This window comes from Chrysemys picta, chromosome 1, assembly GCF_011386835.1.
Source record: "Chrysemys picta bellii isolate R12L10 chromosome 1, ASM1138683v2, whole genome shotgun sequence".
Classification (NCBI taxonomy): domain Eukaryota; kingdom Metazoa; phylum Chordata; order Testudines; family Emydidae; genus Chrysemys; species Chrysemys picta.
In genome coordinates this window covers 1,596,309-1,620,298 of record NC_088791.1, presented here as the reverse complement: position 1 = coordinate 1,620,298, position 23,990 = coordinate 1,596,309, and the positions used below count along the sequence as shown (strand labels likewise).

Sequence of the window (23,990 nt, the reverse complement as noted above, 5' to 3'; positions counted from 1 at the left end):
GTGAACTAGGTTGAGACAGACCCCAATTTACAGCACATGACTTGAGACCAATTCCTGCCACAAGACTCACTCAGGACTTGCGGGCTCAGGGCAGGTGGAGGGTGCTGAGCCTGGAGGGTGCTCACTGCTGGGTGCTCAGGGACGGGGTGGTGGTGACGGGCGTCATTCAGGCAGGGAATCAAACTGCTGCTATGTCCCCATCACACCCCCTCGTCAAGAAATCTGCCCCATGTGTTGCCCTGGAATTTGACATCCCTGCATGTACCCCAGAACCTGACAGCACTGCAGTCAGCCATTTTGTATGTTCAACCACTGCCAGCTGAAAACCAAACGTCACATAGGTAGGAATAATCGGAGGCCTTTGTGAGACAAGGTCAGACAGGTGCATACTTGCAGTTTGTTAATTACAATGGGAGGATGGGACAGAAAGTTATGGAAGAGAGTGAGTAGATAACAACCTTGGTTTTTGGTGCCCCTGACATGTTGTTTTTCTGGCTGTAAATACTAGAAATGTTTGGAGATAATGAGTAGTTTCTTGAAATTAGGAGAATTGGTGACCCAGTAGAGGTTATTGTGCTTACCCACTAGGAGTGACTATAGGTTATGTGCTTTGTTAGAGTTAGCCATAAAAGATTAGGTAAAAGTAAATACCTCAGAGCAGTCCAAGGGAGCTTCTATTCAAGCAAGAAGCTGACATCTAAACTCCCCGTTAGCTGGCTGGAAAGAGGGCCCCTGGATGCTCAGATGGTGATGACTCGAAACCATCTCAGATTGTGGGCAACTATACCTAGGATGTCCTAAACGCATTGTGTATGTGTGTGTGTGTGTATGCTTAATATCAAATAAATTGTAGTTTTTGATAAAAGCACACTTGCTTGTATCAATCATTTCTCAGATGGAATTGCTGTGTTCCCAGTTATTACTCCTGACACCATCTGGAGAGAAACACTTAAGTTACCACTGCTTTGTGTTCTGAAAACCCTGGGTAACACATGTGCCCTCTGGGCCGTCCGTCTGCCTCAGCGCCTGCCCCAGTGCCAGGCTGTGACTAGCAGCAATAACACTCACCCTGCCAGCCACTCCAGGGCATCTCAGGGGGCAGCAGGAAGCCGAGCAGAAGCAGGGACAGATTGCCATCTCTTATCTGTGTCTTTACTGGGTTTGAACTGTCACATCTGGTCCCATTTCCAAATTCAGCCTCCTCCTTCTTCCTCCCCCGGCCCCGCCCCCCTGCTGGGCTATAAGCCCCCCGGGGAACCAGAGCCTGGCACAGGCTGAACTCGAATACCCAGTGCTCTGGACCAGCTGCCTAGACAGACAAACGGACAGGTGAGTCCCTGACCCCTCCAGTCCCTTCTCCCCTCCGTGCTGGGTCCTCGGTGCTGGGTGCTGGGCTTTTGGTGGCAGCCAATCCCTTGGATGGGGCCTGGTGGCCAGACTTACCCTGTGTGAGCTGCCTGTGCTCTGGGACAGTGTCAAACCAGCTCTCCACCACCCACAGCACTGCCCCCCCAAGGACCCGAGTGCCCAGGGACCCATGCTCCCCAACTGGCACTGAACTGGGTGTCTCCCCTTTGTGAGGCCTGGCACATCACCCCTGCAGGGTGGCCCCTGGCTCTCATCTCCCTTTGGTCCTCCCCCACCCCAGGGATGTTTCATAAGTCCTTCCAGCCCCCACCCCGACGGAGCAGGGAGGCAGGAGGGGTGGGGGAACCCCCAATAGCAGATCAGTGAGGGCAGGAAGGGTGGGGGAAGCACCCAGAGCAGAGCATGGAGGTAGGGAGGATGGGGAGCCCCACGGCAGATTAGGAAGATAGGAGTGGTGGGGGATGCCCATGACAGGGCAGGGAGGGCAGATGGGGTGGGGAGTCCCCCTTGGTGGAGCAGAGAGGGCAGAAGGGGTGGGGGAGCCCCATGGCAGGGCAGTGAGGATAGGAGGGGTGGGGAAGCCCAATTAGTGGAGCAGGGAGGGTGGGAGGGGTGCGGGAGCTACCATGGAAGGGCAGGAGAGGTGCGGGGAACCCCCACGGTGGAGTAGGCTGGTGTGGCAGGGAGCTGACTAATCTCCAGCTAAGCTCACCCTTGCTGTGGCCGTGGGGTAACACGGGGGCCACAGCTCTGGGTGTCCCCAACGGAACATTCCAACCAAGGGGCGGGTTTGTTTCCAGTGGGGTCCTGCAGGGACCAGTTCTTGGCCCTACACTAGTTAACATTGTTATCAGCAACTTGGAAGGAAACATAAATCCATCACTGATAAGTTTGCAGGGGACACAAAGTTTGTGAGAGTGTTTAACAATGAAGAGAGCAGGTCAGTGATAGAGAGCGATCTGGATCTCCTGGTAAACTGGGTGCAGCAAACAATTTGTGTCTCAGTATGGCTAAATGTAAATGCTGACATCTAGGAACACAGAAGGCAGGCCAGACGTACAGGATAGGGGCCTCTGTCCTGGGAAGCAGGGACTCTGTAAAAGATTTGGGGGTGGGGATGGATAACCAGCTGAACATGAGCTCCCAGAACAATGTTGTAGCCAAAAGGACTAATTGAAACCTGGGATACAAAAACAGGGGAATCTCAAGTAGGAGCAGTGAGGTTATTCTACATCTGTGTTTGGCAGTGGATTAAAGAATTAGAAAACATGCCTTATGTGTTTAAATGAACAAGGTAAATTAAGGGATGACTTGATTCCAGTCTATAAGTACCTACATGGGGACAGATATTTAGCAATGGGCTCCCCAATCTAGCAGGCAAAGGTGTAACACGGTCCAATGGCTGGGAGCTGAAGCTAGACCAATTCAGACTGGAAATGAGGCAGACATTTTTACCAGTGAGAGTAACTGGAACAACTTCCCCAGGGTCATGGTGGATTCTCCATCACAGGCAATTTTAAAATCGACACTGGATGTTTTTCTAAAAGCTCTGCTCTAGGCACTATTGTGGGGCAAGTCTCTGGCCTGTGTTTTACGGGTGGGGGGGGGGGGGGCGGTGGCAGGATCAGACCAGGTGTTAGGAGTCAGCTGGTGCTTGGAAATGAGATGAGGGAAGTTACCGAGTGTCATGAATTCACAGGGTCTGTGCTGTGCCCGGCCTTTAAACAGTCTCACTAGCCCCAGATACAAGCAGCCAAGCCACAGACATGTGAGAACAGAGTCACTTTGGGGGCAAGTCTGACACCGCTTTCACTGGGCCATGGTCAGCACCTACATACCGGGGTAATGGGCTCCCTTGAAATGCAGCAGAGACAGACAGGAGGGAGCGTGGGCAGCCCAGAACAGGCCCAATACCTCGGCCACAGGCAGCACCCTCAAGTTATAGTCCAATTGCCATGGGCCTGATTGTCCCGGCACCATACGTCACCATTGACACCAGAGCCCGGTACGTGTAAATCGCCGCCCAGGGAGGATGGTGCATTTCCCAGGCTCGTTGCACAGGTGTAAATGACAACACCCAGGTCAGGGCGCTGACGAGCCAAGCACAGGGCGCGTGATGGGCCGAGTGCTCCCCGGGCTTGAGGGCCGGGAATGGGGAAAGTTGCCATTTTACCCTGCACTGAGGGGGGCCAGGCCCCAGCTGGTGTGACTCCATTGACTCCCGTGGGGCTCTGGCCAGTTTACACCCACTGGGGGTCTGACCCCAAGGACTCCAATAGCCCCACACCAGACTGTACCCGCTGGGGGTCTGACCCCAAGGACTCCAACAGCCCCACACCAGACTGTACCCGCTGGGGGTCTGACCCCAAGGACTCCAATAGCCCCACACCAGACTGTACCCGCTGGGGGTCTGACCCCAAGGACTCCAATAGCCCCACACCAGACTGTACCCGCTGGGGGTCTGACCCCAAGGACTCCAATAGCCCCACACCAGACTGTACCCGCTGGGGGTCTAACCCCAAGGACTCCAATAGCCCCACACCAGACTGTACCTGCTGGGGGTCTGACCCCAAGGACTCCAATAGCCCCACACCAGACTGTACCCGCTGGGGGTCTGACCCCAGTGACTCCAATAGCCCCACACCAGACTGTACCCACTGGGGATCCCCCCACTGACTTCAGGGGGACTCCAGCTGATCTACGCTCCCTTGGGACCTGCCCGGAACTTTCCATGGGACAAGATGGACGTGAGCAGTTGGGCCAGTCAGGGCCAGGGCACGATGGCTCCCCACAGCCACACTGATCTCAGCGCTGACAGACGGGGGAGGGGAGCAGAGAGGGGGGAGGAAATAGCTTTCATTTTTCATAGATTCATAGATTCATAGATTATAGGACTGGAAGGGACCTCGAGAGGTCATCGAGTCCAGTCCCCTGCCCGCATGGCAGGACCAAATACTGTCTAGACCATCCCTGATAGACATTTATCTAACCTACTCTTAAATATCTCCAGAGACGGAGATTCCACAACCTCCCTAGGCAATTTATTCCAGTGTTTAACCACCCTGACAGTTAGGAACTTTTTCCTAATGTCCAACCTAGACCTCCCTTGCTGCAGTTTAAACCCATTGTTTCTGGTTCTATCCTTAGAGGCTAAGGTGAACAAGTTCTCTCCCTCCTCCTTATGACACCCTTTTAGATACCTGAAAACTGCTATCATGTCCCCTCTCAGTCTTCTCTTTTCCAAACTAAACAAACCCAATTCTTTCAGCCTTCCTTCATAGGTCATGTTCTCAAGACCTTTAATCATTCTTGTTGCTCTTCTTTGGACCCTTTCCAATTTCTCCACATCTTTTTTAAAATGCGGCGCCCAGAACTGGACACAATACTCCAGCTGAGGCCTAACCAGAGCAGAGTAGAGCGGAAGAATGACTTCTCGTGTCTTGCTCACAACACACCTGTTAATACATCCCAGAATCAGGTTTGCTTTTTTTGCAACAGCATCACACTGTTGACTCATATTTAGCTTGTGGTCCACTATAACCTCTAGATCCTTTTCTGCCGTACTCCTACCTAGACAGTCTTTTCCCATTCTGTATGTGTGAAATTGATTTTTCCTTCCTAAGTGGAGCACTTTGCATTTGTCTTTGTTAAACTTCATCCTGTTTAACTCAGACCATTTCTCCAATTTGTCCAGATCATTTTGAATTATGACCCTGTCCTCCAAAGTAGTTGCAATCCCTCCCAGTTTGGTATCATCCGCAAACTTAATAAGCGTACTTTCTATGCCAATATCTAAGTCGTTGATGAAGATATTGAACAGAGCCGGTCCCAAAACAGACCCCTGCGGTACCCCACTCGTTACGCCTTTCCAGCAGGATTGGGAACCATTAATAACAACTCTCTGAGTACGGTTATCCAGCCAGTTATGCACCCACCTTATAGTAGTCCCATCTAAATTGTATTTGCCTAGTTTATCGATAAGAATATCATGCGAGACCGTATCAAATGCCTTACTAAAGTCTAGGTATACCACATCCACCGCTTCACCCTTATCCACAAGGCTCGTTATTCTATCAAAGAAAGCTATTAGATTGGTTTGACATGATTTGTTCTTCACAAATCCATGCTGGCTGTTCCCTATCACCTTACCACCTTCCAAGTGTTTGCAGATGATTTCCTTAATTACTTGCTCCATTATCTTCCCTGGCACAGAAGTTAAACTAACTGGTCTGTAGTTTCCTGGGTTGTTTTTATTTCCCTTTTTATAGATGGGCACTATATTTGCCCTTTTCCAGTCTTCTGGAATCTCTCCCGTCTCCCATGACTTTCCAAAGATAATAGCTAGAGGCTCAGATACCTCCTCTATTAGCTCCTTGAGTATTCTAGGATGCATTTCATCAGGCCCGGGTGACTTGCAGGCATCTAACTTTTCTAAGTGATTTTTAACTTGTTCTTTTTTTATTTTATCCGCTAAACCTACCCCCTTCCCATTAGTATTCACTATGTTAGGCATTCCTTCAGACTTCTCGGTGAAGACCGAAACAAAGAAGTCATTAAGCATCTCTGCCATGTCCAAGTTTCCTGTTACTGTTTCTCCCTCTTCACTAAGCAGTGGGCCTACCCTGTCTTTGGTCTTCCTCTTGCTTCTAATGTATTGATAAAAAGTGTTCTTGTTTCCTTTTATTCCCGTAGCTAGTTTGAGCTCATTTTGTGCCTTTGCCTTTCTAATCTTGCCCCTGCATTCCTGTGTTGTTTGCCTATATTCATCCTTTGTAATCTGTCCTAGTTTCCATTTTTTATATGACTCCTTTTTATTTTTTAGATCGTGCAAGATCTCGTGGTTAAGCCAAGGTGGTCTTTTGCCACATTTTCTATCTTTCCTAACCAGTGGAATAGCTTGCTTTTGGGCTCTTAATAGTGTCCCTTTGAAAAACTGCCAACTCTCCTCAGTTGTTTTTCCCCTCAGTCTTGATTCCCCTGGGACCTTACCTATCAGCTCTCTGAGCTTCCCAAAATCTGCCTTCCTGAAATCCATTGTCTCTATTTTGCTGTTCTCCCTTCTACCCTTCCTTAGAATTGCAAACTCTATGATTTCATGATCACTTTCACCCAGTGAAAGTTATCTGTTATCTCAGCCCTGAGAAATGCTTCCTCCTGCTCACAGCCCGGCTGGTGGCTGGGTCCTGGCTCCTCTTATCTCTGTTTGCCTGGGCGTTAAATGATTGTAGCTGCCATCAGCACAGATCTGCATGTTCAGTGTTGACACCTGGTCCCCTCCCCGCACTGGTCTATAAATGCCCCGTGTCCGGCCAGTGTCCCATGCAGGCTGCACTTGGACTGGCCTAGCACCGGAGCAGCTACCCAGCGAGACAATCAGGTGAGACCCTGGCTTCCTCCAGCTTCTTCCTCCTCCTGCGCTGGGGGGCTGGCGGCAGCTGATCTGTTACAGGGGTGGGTGGCCAAGCTTGTCCTGTGTGTGTCCCCCGACCCTGGGGCCGTCTCTGTCTCACCCCTTCCTCCCACCCCGCACAGCCCTGCACGCGGCACCCTAACGCCCTGCGGAGCTGTGCCCAGCGCTCTGCCCCTCCGGGAGCTGGGCCCAGCCTCCAGTCTGTGTCCAGTCCCTGCTGGATCATCACTGTGCAGGGCGGCTCTCCCATTGGACCCCTTCTTGTAATAATGGTGCAGCGGGGTTCCCAACCCCCACCATGGGCTGCAGTAACTATAATCCCTCCCTTCCCCCGCACCCGAACCACATGGTGTTGACTTTCCAGACACACAATCTCCCTGGACATGGAAATATGAGAGTGATTGAAACACCTGTTAGCGGGGAAAGGCCCCGGGGTGGCGTCAGTGGGTGTTTCATGTACCAGGTGCTGGGTGATAACACGAGAGGACTCCAAGTTTCTAACACTAAACTGGTCTCTAGTTAGAGAACGATTGCAGAGATACTGCACCTGCAGCTGCCATTCCAGCCACGTGCACACAGACTGGCCTCCATCCTGGTGGCACTGGGGGCTCTTCCAAACTCTTCCTTCCTCCCACCTCTGCCCTCCCTCCATGTTCCATGTAGGTGGCTACAGTGGGGACCTGCCAGCTCCAGCATGCGGGAGAGAGGGACAGCAGGAGATGGCAAATGCCCCTTCTGAGAACTGCTTTGCTCTGCAAATGGGACCCTGTTGCCTGGGACCCAGACCCCATCTGAGTGACCATGGCCTCCCTGCTGACCCCCGGCTCCTCCCCACCTGCAGCCCTGGTTTGGGGAGTCCCTGGAGATGTGGCTTGCAGAACCCAGCCACTGAGGAGCTGGGACCTGGCTCCCTGCTGGGTGTCCAGTTCTGTCCCTGGGGCACGGCTCAGTGCGGGGTGAAAGAGGAAGGGCTCTTTGGACCCAGGGAGATGGGCCCCAAGCTCGGTGCCCCAGGGCTGGGGGACGGGATCCCTTTCGGGGCCTTTACAGCCCAGCCAGGCCCTTTAGCAAACAGCCCCAGCTCTAAAGGACTGAAATGCCCCACGAGGGATGGGGGGGGGCGGATCGTTCTGGGTGTTGTCTCAGGCTCTCATGGCCCCATCTCCCTGGTGTGTTTTCTCCCCAGGGGAAGCGAGAAGATGGGGCCAGTCGCCTACTTCAGCCTCTGCCTCCTCGGCTGCCTGATCTTTAACCCCTCACTGGCAGGTGAGTCCCTGCCCGGCCCCTCGGAGCTGGAGCCCATGGGTGCTGGTTGCCATGGTGGGAATTGGGAAGTGAATTCATTTCCCTCGTCACTCCCAGAGCCACTGCACGTCTCCTACTGCTGGGGGTCACTGCCACGGGGAGAGCCCAGGCCCTGCAGCCCCTCCCCAGGGAGCAGGTGGGAGAAGATGGATGAAATGCCTCCATGGGTCAGCTCTTCTCCTGAGGATTGGGTGCTGGGTGATAACTAGTCCCAGTCTGTGCCAACCCCATTTCTCTCCCAGCTTCACCACTTGGCCCTGGGTGTTCCCTTCCTGCCCCACTGCCAGTTCCCTGGTCCTGCTCTTCCACATGGACCAGGGGGAGTCGGGGAGAACTCAGGATGGCAGGAATTCCCTCTGCCCGAGAGCTGCATCTGAATTAGGCAGAGGCAGGGGAGGGTCTATCAGCCACCCACAGTGAACTGGCTCCTTCCTTCCCCCAGGGAGCCCTGGGGAAAGGAGCCCCTGCCCCATGCAAACCCAGAGGCCCTGCCCTGCTGGGATCCCTGCTCAGGGCTGGGTTCCAGGGGCCCCGTTCTGCCGATATGGGGTTTGAGCAAATCCAGCTTCTTCCTGCAGCACCAGGGCCTGGAGGGTCCTGCCAGCCAGACACAGCCCCAAACGGGATCCCGATGTTATTTGTGCTAATGGGAAAGCCACGGCTCTGCCTCTGAAACAGCCTCTAACTGCGGTGTCCTGTCCCCACCATTGCCTCCCAGCCCCCTCTCTCTCAGCAGGGACAAAAGCTCTGTCCTGTCCGGAGGGCTGGCTCTACTTCAAAGGCAACTGCTATGGCTATTTCTCCCAAGAGAAAACCTGGATGGAGGCTGAGGTGAGAGGCTGGGGGCAGCGGGGCTCAGGGGCGCTGGGCTGGAGCTGGAGGCTGGGGGGATGGGGCGGTTTAGGGTGAATATCAGAGGAAATGAGCTGGGCTAGGCTGGGAATCTGCTACGGTGGGAGGGGCGGGGATAGGGTTGCCAACTTTCTAAGCCTACGTCCCTGCTCCACCCCTTCTCCGAGGCCCCGCCCCTCCTCGCTCCATCCCCCCTTCCTCTGTCACTCTCTCCAACCCTCACTCACTTTCATCAGGCTGGGGCAAGGGGTTGGGGTGTGGGAGGGGGGTGAGGGCTCTGGCTGGCAGTGCGGGCTTTGGGGTCGGCCCAGGGATGAGAGATTTGGGGTGTTGGAGAGGGCTCCAAGCTGGGCCAGGGGGTTGGAGTGAAGGGGAGGTATGGGCTCTGGGCTGCGGGGTATGGGCTCTAGGGTGGGGCTGGGGATGAAAGGTTTGGGGTGGAGGAGGGGGCTCCAGCCTGGGACCGAGGGGTTTGGAGTGAAGGAAGGGTTGTGGGCTCCATTTGAGGGTGTGGACTCTGGAGTGGGGCCAGAGATGAGGGGTTTGGGGTGCAGGAGAGAGCTCTGGGCTGGGGCAGGGGGTTGAAGTTTGGGGGGTAGGTCATGGCTCTGGTGGGGGGTGCTTCTGGGGTGGCGCTGGGGATGAGAGGTTTGGGGTGCAGGAGGGGGCTCAGGGCTGGGCACAGGGTTGGGATGTGGGCAGGGTGTTTGCTCCAGGAGGGAGATTAGGTGGAGGAGGAGACTCAGGAATGGGGCGGGGATTGGGGTGTGGGAGAGAGTTCGGGGTATGGGGTCCCGGCAGAATTTAATGCAGCTCCTAGTAAGTGGCCGCCAAGTCCCTGTGGCCCCTACACATATGGGTGTCCAGGGAGGCTCCGTACACTGCCCTCATGCCCACAGGTGCTGCCCCGCACCTCCCATTGGTTGTGGTTCCCAGCCAATGGGAGCTGCCGAACCGGCACTTGGGGCGGGAGCAGCGCGTGGAGCCTCCTTGGCTGCCCATGTGCCTAGGGCTCCGCAGGGACATGGCGGCTGCCTCTGGGAGCCACGCGGAGTCAGGGCAGGTAGGGAGCCTGCCTTAGCCCTGGGTCCCCACTGAGATGCCAACCGGACTTTTAACGGCTCGGTCAGTGATGCCGACCGGAGCCACCAGGGTCCCTTTCCGACCGGGCATTCTGGTTAAATACCGGATGCCTGGCAACCCTAGGTGAGAGCCCAGGGATGGCACATTTCACACTGCCCAAGACAGAGCCCTGGGAACAGGCTGTGAGGGAACAACCTGCCCTGGCCAGGCTGGGAAGCAGAATCCAGTGTAAACGTAGCCCCCGGTGGGGCACAATCTCCTCTTGACCTGACATGCTAGTCATGCGCTGTGTCTGTCAGGGACGGCCTGGGTCCAGGTGGGGTCGTGTCTCCATCTAGCAGCCGGCTCAGGAAGGGCCTGCTCCTTACTCGGTGTTACCAAAGCAGCTCCCTTAGCTCTGGTGACAGGGCTGTGCTGAAGGTCTCCAGTTCGATCCCCATTGCTGGCTGGTATGTGGCCAGGGAGTCACTGCATAGGACATGAGGGTGGTGATGGGGCCCTGTGTGCATAAGAACGGCCATACTGAGTGAGACCAATGGTCCATCTAGCCCAGTGCCCTGCCTTCCGACAGTGGCCAGTGCTGGGTGCTTCAGAGGGAATGAACAGAACAGGTCCATTATTGAATGATCCATCCCCTGTCGCCCATTCCCAGCTTCTGGCAAACAGAGGCTAGGGACACCATCCATGCACACCCTGGCTATTAGTCATTGATGGACCTGTCCTCCATGAATTTATCTACTTCTTTTTTTAACCTTGTTATAGTCTTGGCCTTCACAACATCCTCTGGCAAAGAGTTCCACAGGTTGACTGTGTGTTGTGTGAAGAAATACTTCCTTTTGATTGTTTTAAACCTGCTGCCTATTAATTTCATTTCATGACCCCTAGTTCTTGTGTTATAAGGAGCAAATAACACTTACTTATTTACTTCCTCTGGACCAGTCATGATTTTATAGACCTTGATCATATCCCCTCGTAATCATGTTTCTTTCAAGCTGAAAAGTCCCAGTCTCATTAATCTCTTCTCATGTGGAAGCTGTTCCATACCCCTAATCATTTTTGTTTCCCTTCTTTGTACCTTTTCCAATTCCAATATATATATTTTTGAGATGGGGTGACCACATCTGCACGCAGTATTCAAGATGTGGGTGTACCATGGATTTACATAGAGGCAATATGATATTTTCTATCTTATTATCTATCCCTTTCTTAATCCTGTTTGCTTTTTTGACTGCCGCTGCACATTGAGTGGATGTTTTCAGAGAACTATCCACAAGGATGCCAAGATCTCTTTCTTGAGCGGTAACATCTAATTTAGACCCCATCATTTTCTATGTGTAGTTAGGATTATGTTTTCCAATGTGCATTACTTTGCATTTATCCACATAGAATTTCATCTGCCATTTTGGTGTCCAGTCGCCCATTTTTTGAGATCCCTTTGTAACATCTGCACATTTTGCCACCTCAGAGTTTACCCCTTTTTCCAGATCATTAATGAATATGTTGAACAGTACTGGTCCCAGAACAGATCCCTGGGGGACATGACTACTTACCTCTCTCCATTCTGAAAACTGACCATTTGTTCCTACCCTTTGTTTCCTATCTTTTAACCAGTTACTGATCCATGAGAGGACCTTCCCTCTTATCCCATGACAGCTTACTTTGCTTAAGAGCCTTGGGAGGGGGACCTTGTCAAAGGTTTTCTGAATATCTAAGTACACTAGACCCACTGGATCACCCTTGTCTACATACTTGTTGACACCCTCAAAGAATTCTAGTAGATTGGTGAGGCATGATTTCCCTTTACAAAAAACATGTTGACTCTTCCCCAACAAATTATATTCATCTATGTGTCTGACAATTTTTTTCTTTACTATAGTTTCAACCAGTTTGTCCAGTACTGAAGTTAGGCTTACTGGCCTGTAATTGCAAGGATCGCCTCCGGACCTTTTTTTAAAAATTGGCATCACATTAGGTATCCTCCACTCATCTGGTACAGAAGCTGATTGAAATGATAGGTTACATACCACAGTTAGTAGTTCTTCAATTTTATATTTGAGTTTCTTCAGAACTCTTGCGTTAATACCATCTGGTCCTGGTGACTTATTGTTTAATATCAATTTGTTCCAAAATCTCCTCTAATGATACCTCAATCTGGGACAGTTTCTCAGATTTGTCACTGTCATAAACATACAGATAAGGGCAACATAAAAAGCCCTCCTGGGCAGCTGTACTGAATCTTTACCTGTAAGGGGTTAAGAAGTTCAAATAACCTAGTTGGCACCTGACCACAAGGACCAACGAGGAAAGAAGATATTTTCAAATCTGTGGGTGGGGGAGGTTTTGTTTGTGCTCTCTTTGTTGTTCCTTCTCTGGACGGAGAGACCAGGCAGGAAAAACATCTCCTGAAAACATACCTGAAATGATCCATATAAGATTACAAAAATTGTAAGTAAGGGCAAGGAAATGCGTTAGATTATCTTTTGTTTTAGCTTGTGAATTTTCCGTATGCTAAGAGGGAGTTTTATTCCTGTTTTTTGTAACTTTGAAGCTGAGCCTAAAGGGAAGTCCTCTGTGTTTTATATCTTCTTATTACCCTGTAAAGTTACCTTCCATCCTGATTTTTGCAGATGTGATTCTTTTACTTTTTCTATAAATAAAGTTCTTCCTTTAAGAATCTGATTGATATTCAGTGTCCTAGAAACCAAAGGTCTGGTCGGTTCTCTCATTATTCTTAAGCCTCCCCAGGAAAGGGGGTGAAGGAGCTTGGGGGAATATTTTGGGGAACTAGGGACTCCAAGTGACTCTTTTCCTGAATTTTTGTCTAAATCAGTTGGTGGTGGCAGCAATAGCATCCAAGGACAAGGAAAGGATTTTTGCCTTGGGGAAGTTTTTAACCTAAGCTGGTAGAAATAAGCTTAGGGTGTCTTTCATGCATGTCCCCACATCTGTACCCCAGAGTTCAGAGTGTGGGGGGAACCCTGACAGTCACCTGAAAAGAATGCTTCAGGTTTGGGAATTTCCCTCACATCCTCAGCCATGAAGATCGATGCAAAGAATTCATTTAGCTTCTCTGCAAAGGCCTTATAGTCCTGTGGTGGGCAGAGGTGTTAACACGGGGTCCTGTCCCCTCACAGCCCTTGCTGCCCAGGGAGGCAGGGCCCCAGAACTCCTTCTGCTCCCTGCAGTTGGGGGTAACTAGCTTTGTTTTCTCTTGTCCCAGGTTGACTGCCAGAACCACTTGCAAGGGGCCCATCTTGTCTCCATTCACAATACTGTACAAGCTGAAATGCTGTCCTATTATATCAAGCAGCACCACACAGAGAAAAAACACATCTGGATCGGACTCACAGACCCTCATGGGGTGAGTGCCTGGTGCCTGCTCTGCCTCTGGCAGCCCCTACCCCTGGGCTCTGTGTCTCTGCTCAGTGAGGTTGTTGTTTGGGGCGGGGGTGCCACCAGAGCAGGATTTCCATGGGAACGGGGTGAAAAGGGGCTGTAACCGCCTGTGTTTTCAGTCACAGGGTGGATCCCCAGCGCCCGGTGCAGAGTATAATCTGCTGGTATTAATATTCACGTTCGTTAAACTAGTGCCCAGGGACCCACCACACCGGCCCGTTACGCTCAAACCGTAAACGCCCAGCACAAGAGTCAGCCCCACCCCACACAGACAAGATGTCTAGACGAGGGCTCGGGGAAAGGGCAGCCACACAGGCAGAGTGAACAATGCGAGGGCACAGAGCCCTGGGAGTTCTCTCACTCTGTGTGTATTTGTCCTCAGGGTGGGCTTAGTGAGGAGGGGAGAAGGAGGATCCAGGGAACTACAGGCCAGTCAGCCTCACCTCAGTCCCTGGAAAAATCATGGAACAGGTCCTCAAGGAATCAATTCTGAAGCACTTAGAGGAGAGGAAAGTGATCAGGAACAGTCAGCATGGATTCACCAAGGGCAAGTCATGCCTGACTAACCTAATTGACTTATAAGAGGAGATAACTGGGTCTGTGGATGAGGGGAAAGCAGTGGATGTGTTATTCCTTGACTTTAGCAAAGCTTTTGATACGGTCTCCCACAGTATTCTTGCCAGCAAGTTAAAGAAGTATGGGCTGGATGAATGGACTATAAGGTGGATAGAAAGCTGGCTAGATCGTCGGGCTCAACGGGTAGCGATTAATGGCTCCATGTCTATTTGGCAGCTGGTATCATGCGGAGTGCCCCAAGGGTCGGTCCTGGGGCCAGTTTTGTTCAATATCTTCATTAATGATCTGGAGGATGGCGTGGGCTGCACCCTCAGCAAGTTTGCAGATGACACTAAACTGGGAGGAGTGGTAGATATGCTGGAGGGTAGGGATAGGATACAGAGGGACCTAGACAAATTAGAGGATTGGGCCAAAACAAATCTGATGAGGTTCAACAGGGACAAGTGCAGAGTCCTGCATTTAGGACGGAAGAATTCCATGCACTGTTACAGACTAGGGACCGAATGGCTAGGAAACAGTTCTGCAGAAAAGGACCTAGGGGGTTATAGTGGACGAGAAACTGAATATGAGTCAACAGTGTGTCCTTGTTGCCAAGAAGGCTAATGGCATTTTGGGCTGTATAAGTACGGGCATTGCCAGGAGATCGAGGGATGTGATCATTCCCCTCTATTTGACATTGGTGAGGCCTCATCTGGAGTGCTGTGTCCAGTTTTGGGCCCCACACTACAAGAAGGATGTGGAAAAATTGGAAAGAGTCCAGTGGAGGGCAACAAAAATGATTAGGGGGCTGGAGCACATGACTTATGAGGAGAGGCTGAGGGAACTGGGATTGTTTAGTCTGCAGAAGAGAAGACTGAGGGGGGATTTGATAGCAGCCTTCAACTACCTGAAAGGGGGTTCCAAAGAGGATGGATCTAGACTGTTCTCATTGGTACCAGATGACAGAACAAGGAGTGATGGTCTCAAGTTGCAATGGGGGAGGTTTAGGTTGGATAGTAGGAAAAACTTTTTCACTAGGAGGGTGGTGAAGCACTGGAATGGGTTACCTAGGGAGATGGTGGAATCTCCTTTCTTAGAGGTTTTTAAGGTCAGGCTTGACAAAGCCCTGGCTGGGATGATTTAGTTGGGGTTGGTCCTGCTTTGAGCAGGGGGTTGGACTAGATACCTCCTGAGGTCCCTTCCAACCCTGATATTCTATGATTCTATGATTCTATTCTATGATCACCTGGCCAGAGGCGCGTCAGTTCCAGGCCTGTAGGGTCCCGATACCCACCCGACACAGATTCAGGGAAGGGCAGTGACTGGGGCTGGCGGGAACGGGGAGGTTGCAGATACCCCCTAGCTACAGAGGCTTAATCACTTACAGCTCAAAGTGAGCAACCGCGGCTCCTGTTTGGCCCCTGGGACAGTCCAGTTGCGACTCAGGGCTCTGCAGGCCAATGTGGGATGGGGGTGGGGCCAGGGCCGGTGCAACCACTAGGCGAACTAGGCACCCGCTTAGGGCACCAAGATTTGGGGGCGCCAAAAAGCGGTGTCCGGCGTCACGGGAGTCAGCTGAGCTGGGCAGGGTGGGGAGCGAGGCCTCCATAACAAACCCGCCCGCTCAGAGAGGGGCGCCGCGCAGGACGGTTAGTGGGAGCCTGCGGTGGAGCAAGGAGGAGACAGCCGGCCAGGTGCAGCGACCAGCGCAGCCGAGGGACGGAGCCCTTTAGGGAGGCAGGACACAGTCCTGAGCTCAGGTGAGCTTCGCCCTCCAACGCGCGCGCCTGGGGCCGGGCGCAGCTGCCTCCTGGGGCGAGGGAAAGTGAAACTAAACCCCACAGCGCGATGGAGGGGAAAGGGCTGACACAGGTGCCGCTTCCAAACACCGACCCCTTCCCTGGTGGAAAGGAGCCACTTCTAACACCGGTCCCTCCCGGGTGCTGGTCTGCAGCCTGGCAGCTGCCTGACAGAGCCTGGCTGGGGAGGCGGCTTCTGCTCCCTGCCCGGCTCGGCTGCCAGGGACTGATGCTGAGCGAGCCGGAAACATGATGTGGGGGCAAAGCTCCTGCTTGCTCTTCCCTGGTCCCCAGCACCCAAGCCCAGACGGGGAGCAGAAGCCACCTCCCCAGCCAGGCTCTCTCAGGCAGCTGCCAGCCCGCCATGCAACAGAGCAGCGTGAGAGGGGCTGGTCCCACCCCTTCCATTCCCCAGCACTTGGGGAAGTGCCCCCGATGCGTCGCCCAGCCCTGCCCCCGCCCCGGAGCACCCACAGAGTCTGCGCCTATGCAGGCTGCTTTTCAGGCCAGCCTCGGTTACTGTTTCTCCCTGGGGCCTGCCCAGCCGCTGCGGCTCCCCCATAAACCCTGCACAGAGCTGCCCCCGGCTGCAGTGTCTGGCACTCACAGTCTGCTCCACACGCTGCTCCCCGGCTCCTGGTGCTGCTGGTGCTGCACGCTGTTCCTCGGTGGGGTCCTCTGCATCCAGCTTCTCTGCTGCTCCGGGCTCGCTGTGCCGCTGCTTGTCCCCGAGCCAGGTCGTGGCCAACCCCTGCTTGTTAATCCACACACCCAGCTGCCGAGGCTGAATGGGACGTTTCTGAGAGCTCTGGGCTGGTCGCACGTGATGGGTGCTGCTGGCCCTGCTGGCCGGCCGGCAGCCGGAGAGCAATGCCGCCGGTGGGACCGATGGGAGACGGGGGAGCTCCGTGGGCAGCACTGCTGGGCAGCACAGACGCACCCTGCTGCAGCCGCTCCTGTCTGGCCCCAGAGCGCGGGAGAGGCTGGTGTTTCGGGGGGCAGTGACGGCGACGACTCCTGCACGAGGATCCCTCCAGCCGACAGGCTGTCGTCACTTGCTAAACACGCCCGACGGCTCTTGGCTCCTCACTTCTCATTGTGATAAAATGCCAGAAACAGAGACTTCCTGGGCCACGTCGCAGCCTTTCACCCCTCGGGGGGTCAACTGAGCCTGGGGCAGCGTCAGCCTCTGCTCCATCGGCAGCTCCCCCTGCACCCGCCCACTGAGGAGCTGCCCACCCAGGGACACGGCCCCGTACAAAAGCCTGGGGAATTAATAACCCAGAACTCCCTTCAGGGACAGGGAAGGGGGGTTCAGGACCCACCCGAATCCCTGAACGCACGGACAGAACAAGGGGATTGTCGCCAACATTCCCGGCTCCTTCCCATCGGCTGAGGTGCTGGCAGCCCACTCCAGGCGCATACGGCGTCTGCTTCCCTCCCCAGCAAACAGCCCAAGGGAACACACGATAGAGATGGGGCCGTGGGCAGTCAGGCCTAATGGTCGGAGCAGGAGCAGGAAGCGGATCCAATACAAGGGTCAGAGCCGGAGTCAGGAATTAATAGCCAAGCCGAGGGGCAGAGCCAGGAGGGGACCCAGGAGGCACATCAAGGGTCAGAGCCGGAGCCCAGGGGCAGGGTAAGGAAGCCGGGACCAGGAGCAAGCCGAGGCGGCCAGGACTGAGCAGGAGCAAGGCTGGGAAACCAGCAGGAGCAGGAGGAGGAGCAGGGCTGGAGCAGGGCTGGAGCAGGACAGGAGCCCGGCGAGGAGCAGCAGCACAGGGAGGATCGCGGCCGTGGCATGACCACACTGAGCAGCCAGAGAGCTGCTGGGCTAAGAGCCGGCCAGCTGCCCTTCCTGCCCAGGCAGGGGGTGCAGTCAGTCGGGTGGCCTGCAGCCGGCTGGCTGCGCTGGTTGGGTTGCCAGGTGACTAATTCTGCTGCAGCCCCTGATCCCCAACAGTGCGAACCCCAGCTTGTCTCCAGTGTCACTGGGCAGCCTCTGCCCGTGCCCTGCCCATGGCCCCTCGGCTCTGGGGCACATCTCTCGCTGTGTAATCTTGGGTTTTACAGGGGCTCTCCTCTCCTTTGTCTCTGCAGACTCTAAGCTGGAAATGGACAGATCATTCCCTATTCAATTACAAAAATTGGGATAGAAACCAACCTGATAGTCCGAAAGTAAAAGAGCACTGCGTAGTGTTACAAAGTCCAGGTAAGTCGGTGGATCAGACCCACATGCACTTACAAGGGAAACCCTGGCAGTGCCCTGACCACTCAGGTCCTGAGATACAATCCGGGCAGGCCCCAGCGCGCTCCGGAGTGCAGATCCTTGCTCCTCTCTCTTCCCTGCCCCATGCTGGGAGGGCAGTCAGGAGAGACCCCCTTGTCTCACCTGGTAAAACTGCTGCTTACCAGCTCCCCTGGGTTAGTTTACATGTCTGCTCCAGTGACAGGCAGGAGACACACACACACACACACACACACACCCCTGGCCCCAGATGGGGACTCCGCTGAGCTGTTAAAGGGTGATGGCTCTGAGTCGCTGTTGCACCCCTGCTGTGCAAACACTGATCCACACAGTGATGTGGGCACCAGAGCTGCATTTAGCCCCCTCGTGGAGTCGTGTTAGTCACAAGGATTCGCACACACGCCGGCTGCTTGTGAAAGTGCTGCCCAGGCTCGGAACATTCACAGATTGGGCACTAATGACTGTTCCCATGGAAACTGGCACTGGGAGGGACTCGTTAACAATAGCTGCAGCCAGGGAGCAGACCCCGCGGTGGTGCTGTATGTGACTGGGTGCTCAAAGCACCAGCGGGGAGGGGAAGAAGTTCCAAATAGCCCAGACGGTGACAGCGACTAGTGCAGTGGTTTTCCACCTTTTTGTATTGGTGCCCCCTTTCGCACAGCCAGCCTCTCAGTGTGACCCCCATTATACATTCACAACGAGAGGGGTCATTTAATTGAATGGGGCCTCGGGGCTGCCAGCCCCACAGAGCTGACAGCTTGTGACCCCCATGTAACTACCTTGTGACCCCATGAGGGGTCAGGACCCCAAGTTTGAGAACCCCTGGACTAGCCAGCGTTGGTGGATTCGAGGGGTCGCTTTGCAGACAGGCTGTGAACAGGAGAGGGGCGAAATTCACAACTAATCCCCCGCCTGACTCTGACCACTGAGTGCTGTGTCTGTGTGGGGCCTGCAGTGCCAGTGGGTGGGGGGAGCGAGGGGCAGGGCCGGGGCTCAGACCAATTCCATTTATCACTGGGACAGGCCTGGGCCCGCCCTGAGCCGGGTGTGTTAGACAGTCACACGCTAGGGTAACAAGCAGCCCGTTGAGCACTGGGCTCTGTAGTAATTGATTAACATTTTACTAAAACATTAATTCTTTGTTACTTTTATCAACTATTCCTAAATTACACCCAAAACATTATGTTAAAGGAACATGAAAGTCCCAAAGTCAAGGAAGTGCCAGTCTAAGGCTGCCCATGTAACCTTAACGGAGCCCCTGGTACATGTGCGTCATGATACAGTCTTGAGTTACAGGCTCAGTGTCCGTCAGGCCTGATGCCAGCAGATGGGCACAGCCAGGGCTGCAGTCACTGGACGGGGATAGAGTCAAACAGCGGCAGAAACCCGCACCCAAGGGAACAGGCCACTGAGACCAGCCTATACCCCCCGCGGAGCTCCCTGCTGGGCCTGGGGTGCTGCTGAGGGGCAGAGCCCACCCAGACCAGCCCCAGGACTGTCCTTCCCTGGGCGCTGTCTGGGCTGACTAAGCAGGAATACTACTGCCAGGCAGCCCCCGGGCACGGGCACAGACACCCCTAGAGCAGAGGGGTAACAGGGTCTGAGGGAGGAACGTGCAGCTCCGAGCACAGCAGGCCGGTAACACTGACTCCTGGGGCAGGGACACATCCCCTCTGCATGGCGGCTGAGCCCTGCCTGGGACAGATGTTCCCATGGGTGTAGCCAGACCCAGGTGGGCAGGGCATGGAGGGGGCCTGGGTGTGGGGCAGCTCACTCAGCAGGGAGGGAGGCAGCAGCCCAGTTCCTGAGCGGTGCCCCCAGTCCCGGGGCAGGGCTCTTGCTCTCTCCTCTGCCCTCTGGCTGGGGTGGGGGGCACGTGGGGTGGGGGAGGTAGGAGCAGTAGAACATGGACCAGGTGTCTCCCCTTTCACACTGAGCCTCAGCCTCTCTTTGCAGGATGGGGCTGCCCCAATCTGGGGTGCTCAGGGCTCCATCCCACCCTCCTCTTCCTCAGGGCTGTGCACAGGAGCTGGGATCTTCTCTGAGGGGCACGGAATGGGGGGGGTTGGGGTCACTGTACAAGCAGGAACGTCCCAGTCTGCCCCACCCCAGGGATCATTTCTGTTTTTGTTTCTAGGTTTTCAGAAATGGCACGATTTTCCCTGTGGAGAGAGATTCTCTTTCATTTGTAAGCACAAAGCCTAGGGGAGGCAGGTTGCCTGGAGCTGGGGGCTCCCAATACCTGGGCTGTGAGTGAATCGGGTCCCTCCGGCTCCCCTGGCAGACCAGATCCTGTGTCCCCAGCTGCGAAGTTCCTTCTGCAAAGCATCGCTGTGTTACGCTGTGTCACTCCCGCTCTGCTCTGCCCCCTTCTCTCCCTGTCGCACCCACGCTCTGCTCTTCTCAGCAATCTCAGCACAGTGACGTGATAATAAACTTTCCATTGAGCATTCAGCTCAGTGTGTGTCTCCTTTCTTGTGTTCCTGACTCTGGCATGGACAGTTCCATGTATCGCCTGGCTCCACCCTCAGGACCCCAGAGCCAGTTCCTGAGCAGGAAGAAAGGGACTGAGCAAGAATTGAGGGCTCTGGCCCTCTGGTAAAAACACGGAACATCACTTCCCCCTGAGACACGGCCCGTTCATCCCGCTCCCCTCTGCCCCACCCTCGGTGCTCATCCCTCCTGTCCTCATCTCAGCACTTCCAGAGCAGGACCTGTCTAGCCTGCCTGCAATGCACCTGCTCATCTTGCAGAGCAGGAATGCAAAACAAAAAAGACTGAGGCAGGACTCCTGGGTTCCAGTCCCAGCTCTGCTGGAGGGATCCTGTGTGACCCTGGGAACATCCCTTCTCCTCTTCCCGGTTACATTTATCTCTGACCCTGACTGACGGGGTGTTCTCTGCCCCCAGCCTTCAGACAGCCTCTCTCAGAGCGTCCCCTTGTTGTGCTGGCCCCAGGCCTCTGCTCCAGGGAAAGGGGCTCTCCTGCTTCAATCCCATTCAAATAGCAGCTAGAATAGTCACCAAACTGCCAAACCAAGTGTGTGAGATTTCAGCTTTCAAATCGAACTGGCCTCCTGGCAAATCCACAAACGTGAGCCCCGCTCAGGGATACCAGAGGTAGGGACCCCCACAGTACAGCTCCTTTCAAGGAATCAATTGGTTTAGCACAAGCTGGACAAAATCAGCCCTGTGTATGTCAGCGGGGTCTGAATGGGCTCCCCCTGCCCTGGGGGATGTGCTGGGGGAGCAGACCTCAGGAGCAGACCGAATCTGACACACCTGGGCTGCCTAGGTGCTCGGCAGACAGACCTGCTTTGCCACAGTGCTCAGTTTGGGCTGTTCGGGGTTAATCTGGGACGCAGGGGTGTGAAATGTTGTTATCCTCATTGTACGAGTCGAGGGCAGCAGAACCGTACTCAGCCTGCCCGATTGACCCTCACGTGCTGAGCGGGGCAAGTGCCCCCATATCCAGTGAGAGCCCGAGGGGGTGGGGCCAGGTGTTCTCTCCTACCTGGGCTGCGGGCTCTGTTTAAAGACAACGTGATCAAAGATAACACAGGATGCAGCAGCAGTGGGGTCCCCCCCACAACCCAGGGAAATCACTAAGCGCTGGGCGAATTGCCAGAGCCTCAGAACTCAGCGTCGCAGCTCGAGGCAGAAGCGGCAAATGGCAAATGTGGCAGAGCAGCGATGAGCCCACAGCAAAGGGGCAGGGACAGAGACAGCGGCAGCAGCAGGGCCATCGCTCAGCACCCCCAGGGGTGGGAGGTGAAGCCACACGAAGACACCCCTGAAATCTGTGACTTCTCTGATGCGGGGAACCAGTGGGGAGTGTGGGGCAGTGGAGGGGAAGGGGGAGTGGTGCATGTAACAGTTGAACCCCCCTTCAGGGGTGCCTCCTGGTGCATTGGGGTCCCACTGAGCCCACCCATTCCACCAGCCTGGACTCCCTCACCCTGTCCTGCTGCACACACACACACAGATGGACATGGGCACACACACACACACACACACACACACACACACACACACAGGTAGGGACACACTCAGCTGTAGAATCACACAGAATCTGCAATCAACTCTGCGTGGGAAGACTCAGCTTTGGGAATTGCCCAGCACTCTCGTGCACACACCCTCTGGAGTGCAAACCCCAAATTATGTTGTCCTGCACTGTATAGAGAACTGTATAGCGTAAGCTCATGAAATCCGCCCCCTCCCTCAATGTGTAGGAAGATATGCACAGCTTTTTGCCCCCCCCAGTTATGAATTGCACAAAATGGGTTTTAGAGTAAACAAAAGGCAAGTTTATTAACTACAAAAGGTAAATGTTAAGTGATTATAAGGGATAGCAAACAGAACAAAGCAGATCACTGAGCAAATAAAACAAAACATGCAAACTAAGCTTAATACACTACAGAATACTGGATACTTTCTCATAGACTTTCTCATAGACTTTAAGGTCAGAAGGGACCATTATGATCATCTGGTCTGACCCCCTGCATGCTGCAGGCCATAAAACCGTCCCTACCCCTTCCCTGGACTCTGCTGTTGAAGTCCCCAATCCTGTTATTAGTGACCTCAATCGGCAGAGACCCTCCTGCTAGAGATCCCTGCCCCATGCTGCGGAGGAAGGCGAAAAACCTCCAGAGGCTCAGCCAATCTGCCCTGGAGGAAAATTCCTTCCCGACCCCAAATATGGCGATCAGTAAGACCCCGAGCATGTAGGCAAGAGTCTCCAGCCTGACCCCTTTTAGCCATTATGCTATTTATCTACCATTGCTTGGTTTTCCTTGACTACTATGTTTTACCATTAAACCATTCCCTCCATAAACTTATCTAACTTAATCTTAAAACCAGACAGGTCCCTCGCCCCCACCGTTTCCCTCGGAAGGCCGTTCCAATATTTCACCCCTCTGACGGTCAGAAACCTTCGTCTAATTTCAAGCCTGAACTTCCCCACGGCCAGTTTATATCCATTCGTTCTTGTATCCACGTTAGTACTAAGCTGGAATAATTCTTCTCCCTCCCTTGTATTAATCCCTCTAATATATTTAAAGATAGCAATCATATCCCCTCTCAGCCTTCGCTTTGTCAGACTAAACAACCCAAGCTCCTCTAGTCTCCTTTCATACGACAGGTTTTCCATTCCTCTGATCATCCTAGTGGCCCTTCTCTGCACCCGTTCCAGTTTGAGTTCATCTTTTTTAAACATGGGAGACCAGAACTGCACACAGTACTCCAAATGAGGTCTCACCAGCGCCTTGTACAACGGAAGCAGGACCTCCTTATCCCTACTAGATATACCTCGCCTAATGCATCCCAAGACAGCATTGGCTTTTTTCACCGCCACGTCACATTGTCGACTCATAGTCATCCTGCGGTCTACAAGGACCCCTAGGTCCTTCTCCTCTTCCGTTACTTCTAACCAATGCGTCCCCATCTTGTAACTAAAATTGTTATTAGTCATCCCCAAATGCATCACCTTACACTTTTCACTATTAAATTTCATCCTATTTCTGATACTCCAATTCACAAGTTCATTCAAGTCTCCCTGCAGAATATCCCTATCCTCTTCCGAATTTACAACGCCTCCCACCTTCGTATCATCCGCAAACTTTATCAGCCCACTCTTGCAATCGGTTCCGAGGTCAGTTATAAATAGATTAAATAAAATGGGTCCCAAAACCGAACCTTGAGGCACTCCACTAGTAACCTCCCTCCAACCTGACAGTTCACCCTTTAATACGACCCGCTGCATTCTCCCCATTAACCAATTCCTTATCCACCTCTGGATTTTCATATCGATCCCCATGTTTTTCAGTTTAACCAATAATTCCTCATGGGGTACAGTATCAAATGCTTTACTGAAATCCAGGTATATTAGGTCCACCGCATTCCCCTTATCTAATAAATCCGTTACTTTCTCAAAGAAGGAGATCAGATTCGTTTGGCACGATCTGCCCTTCGTAAAA

The 23,990-nt window shown here is 53.7% G+C and overlaps 2 protein-coding genes and 1 long non-coding RNA gene across 4 annotated transcripts in view; 2 read left to right on the top strand and 1 right to left on the bottom strand.

Moving 5' to 3' along the window:
• The window catches only part of LOC101939714 (C-type lectin-like), a 525,580-nt gene extending 517,532 nt beyond the window's left edge, over positions 1–8,048 (bottom strand). Inside the window, exon 1 of the mRNA XM_065593419.1 lies at positions 8,002–8,048. The gene's annotated coding sequence lies outside the window, so the exon portion shown is untranslated. The remainder of the gene's footprint in view (positions 1–8,001) is intronic.
• The window catches only part of LOC135983191 (C-type lectin Cal-like), a 235,504-nt gene extending 215,034 nt beyond the window's left edge, over positions 1–20,470 (top strand). Inside the window, exons 2-7 of one of the 2 annotated variants that reach the window (XM_065593628.1) lie at positions 6,694–6,745; positions 7,965–8,044; positions 8,802–8,914; positions 13,239–13,379; positions 17,869–17,980; positions 20,154–20,470. In XM_065593628.1, coding sequence (XP_065449700.1) covers positions 7,978–8,044; positions 8,802–8,914; positions 13,239–13,379; positions 17,869–17,980; positions 20,154–20,221 — 501 coding nt within the window. In that variant the 5' untranslated portion in view covers positions 6,694–6,745; positions 7,965–7,977 and the 3' untranslated portion in view covers positions 20,222–20,470. Of the gene's footprint in view, positions 1–6,497; positions 6,746–7,964; positions 8,045–8,801; positions 8,915–13,238; positions 13,380–17,868; positions 17,981–20,153 lie in introns of those variants that run through there. The other variant, XM_065593571.1, reaches the window with a different exon arrangement.
• LOC135983428 (uncharacterized) overlaps positions 1–23,990 on the top strand; it is a 256,391-nt gene that overhangs the window by 72,784 nt on the left and 159,617 nt on the right. The gene's annotated exons all lie outside the window — the stretch shown is intronic.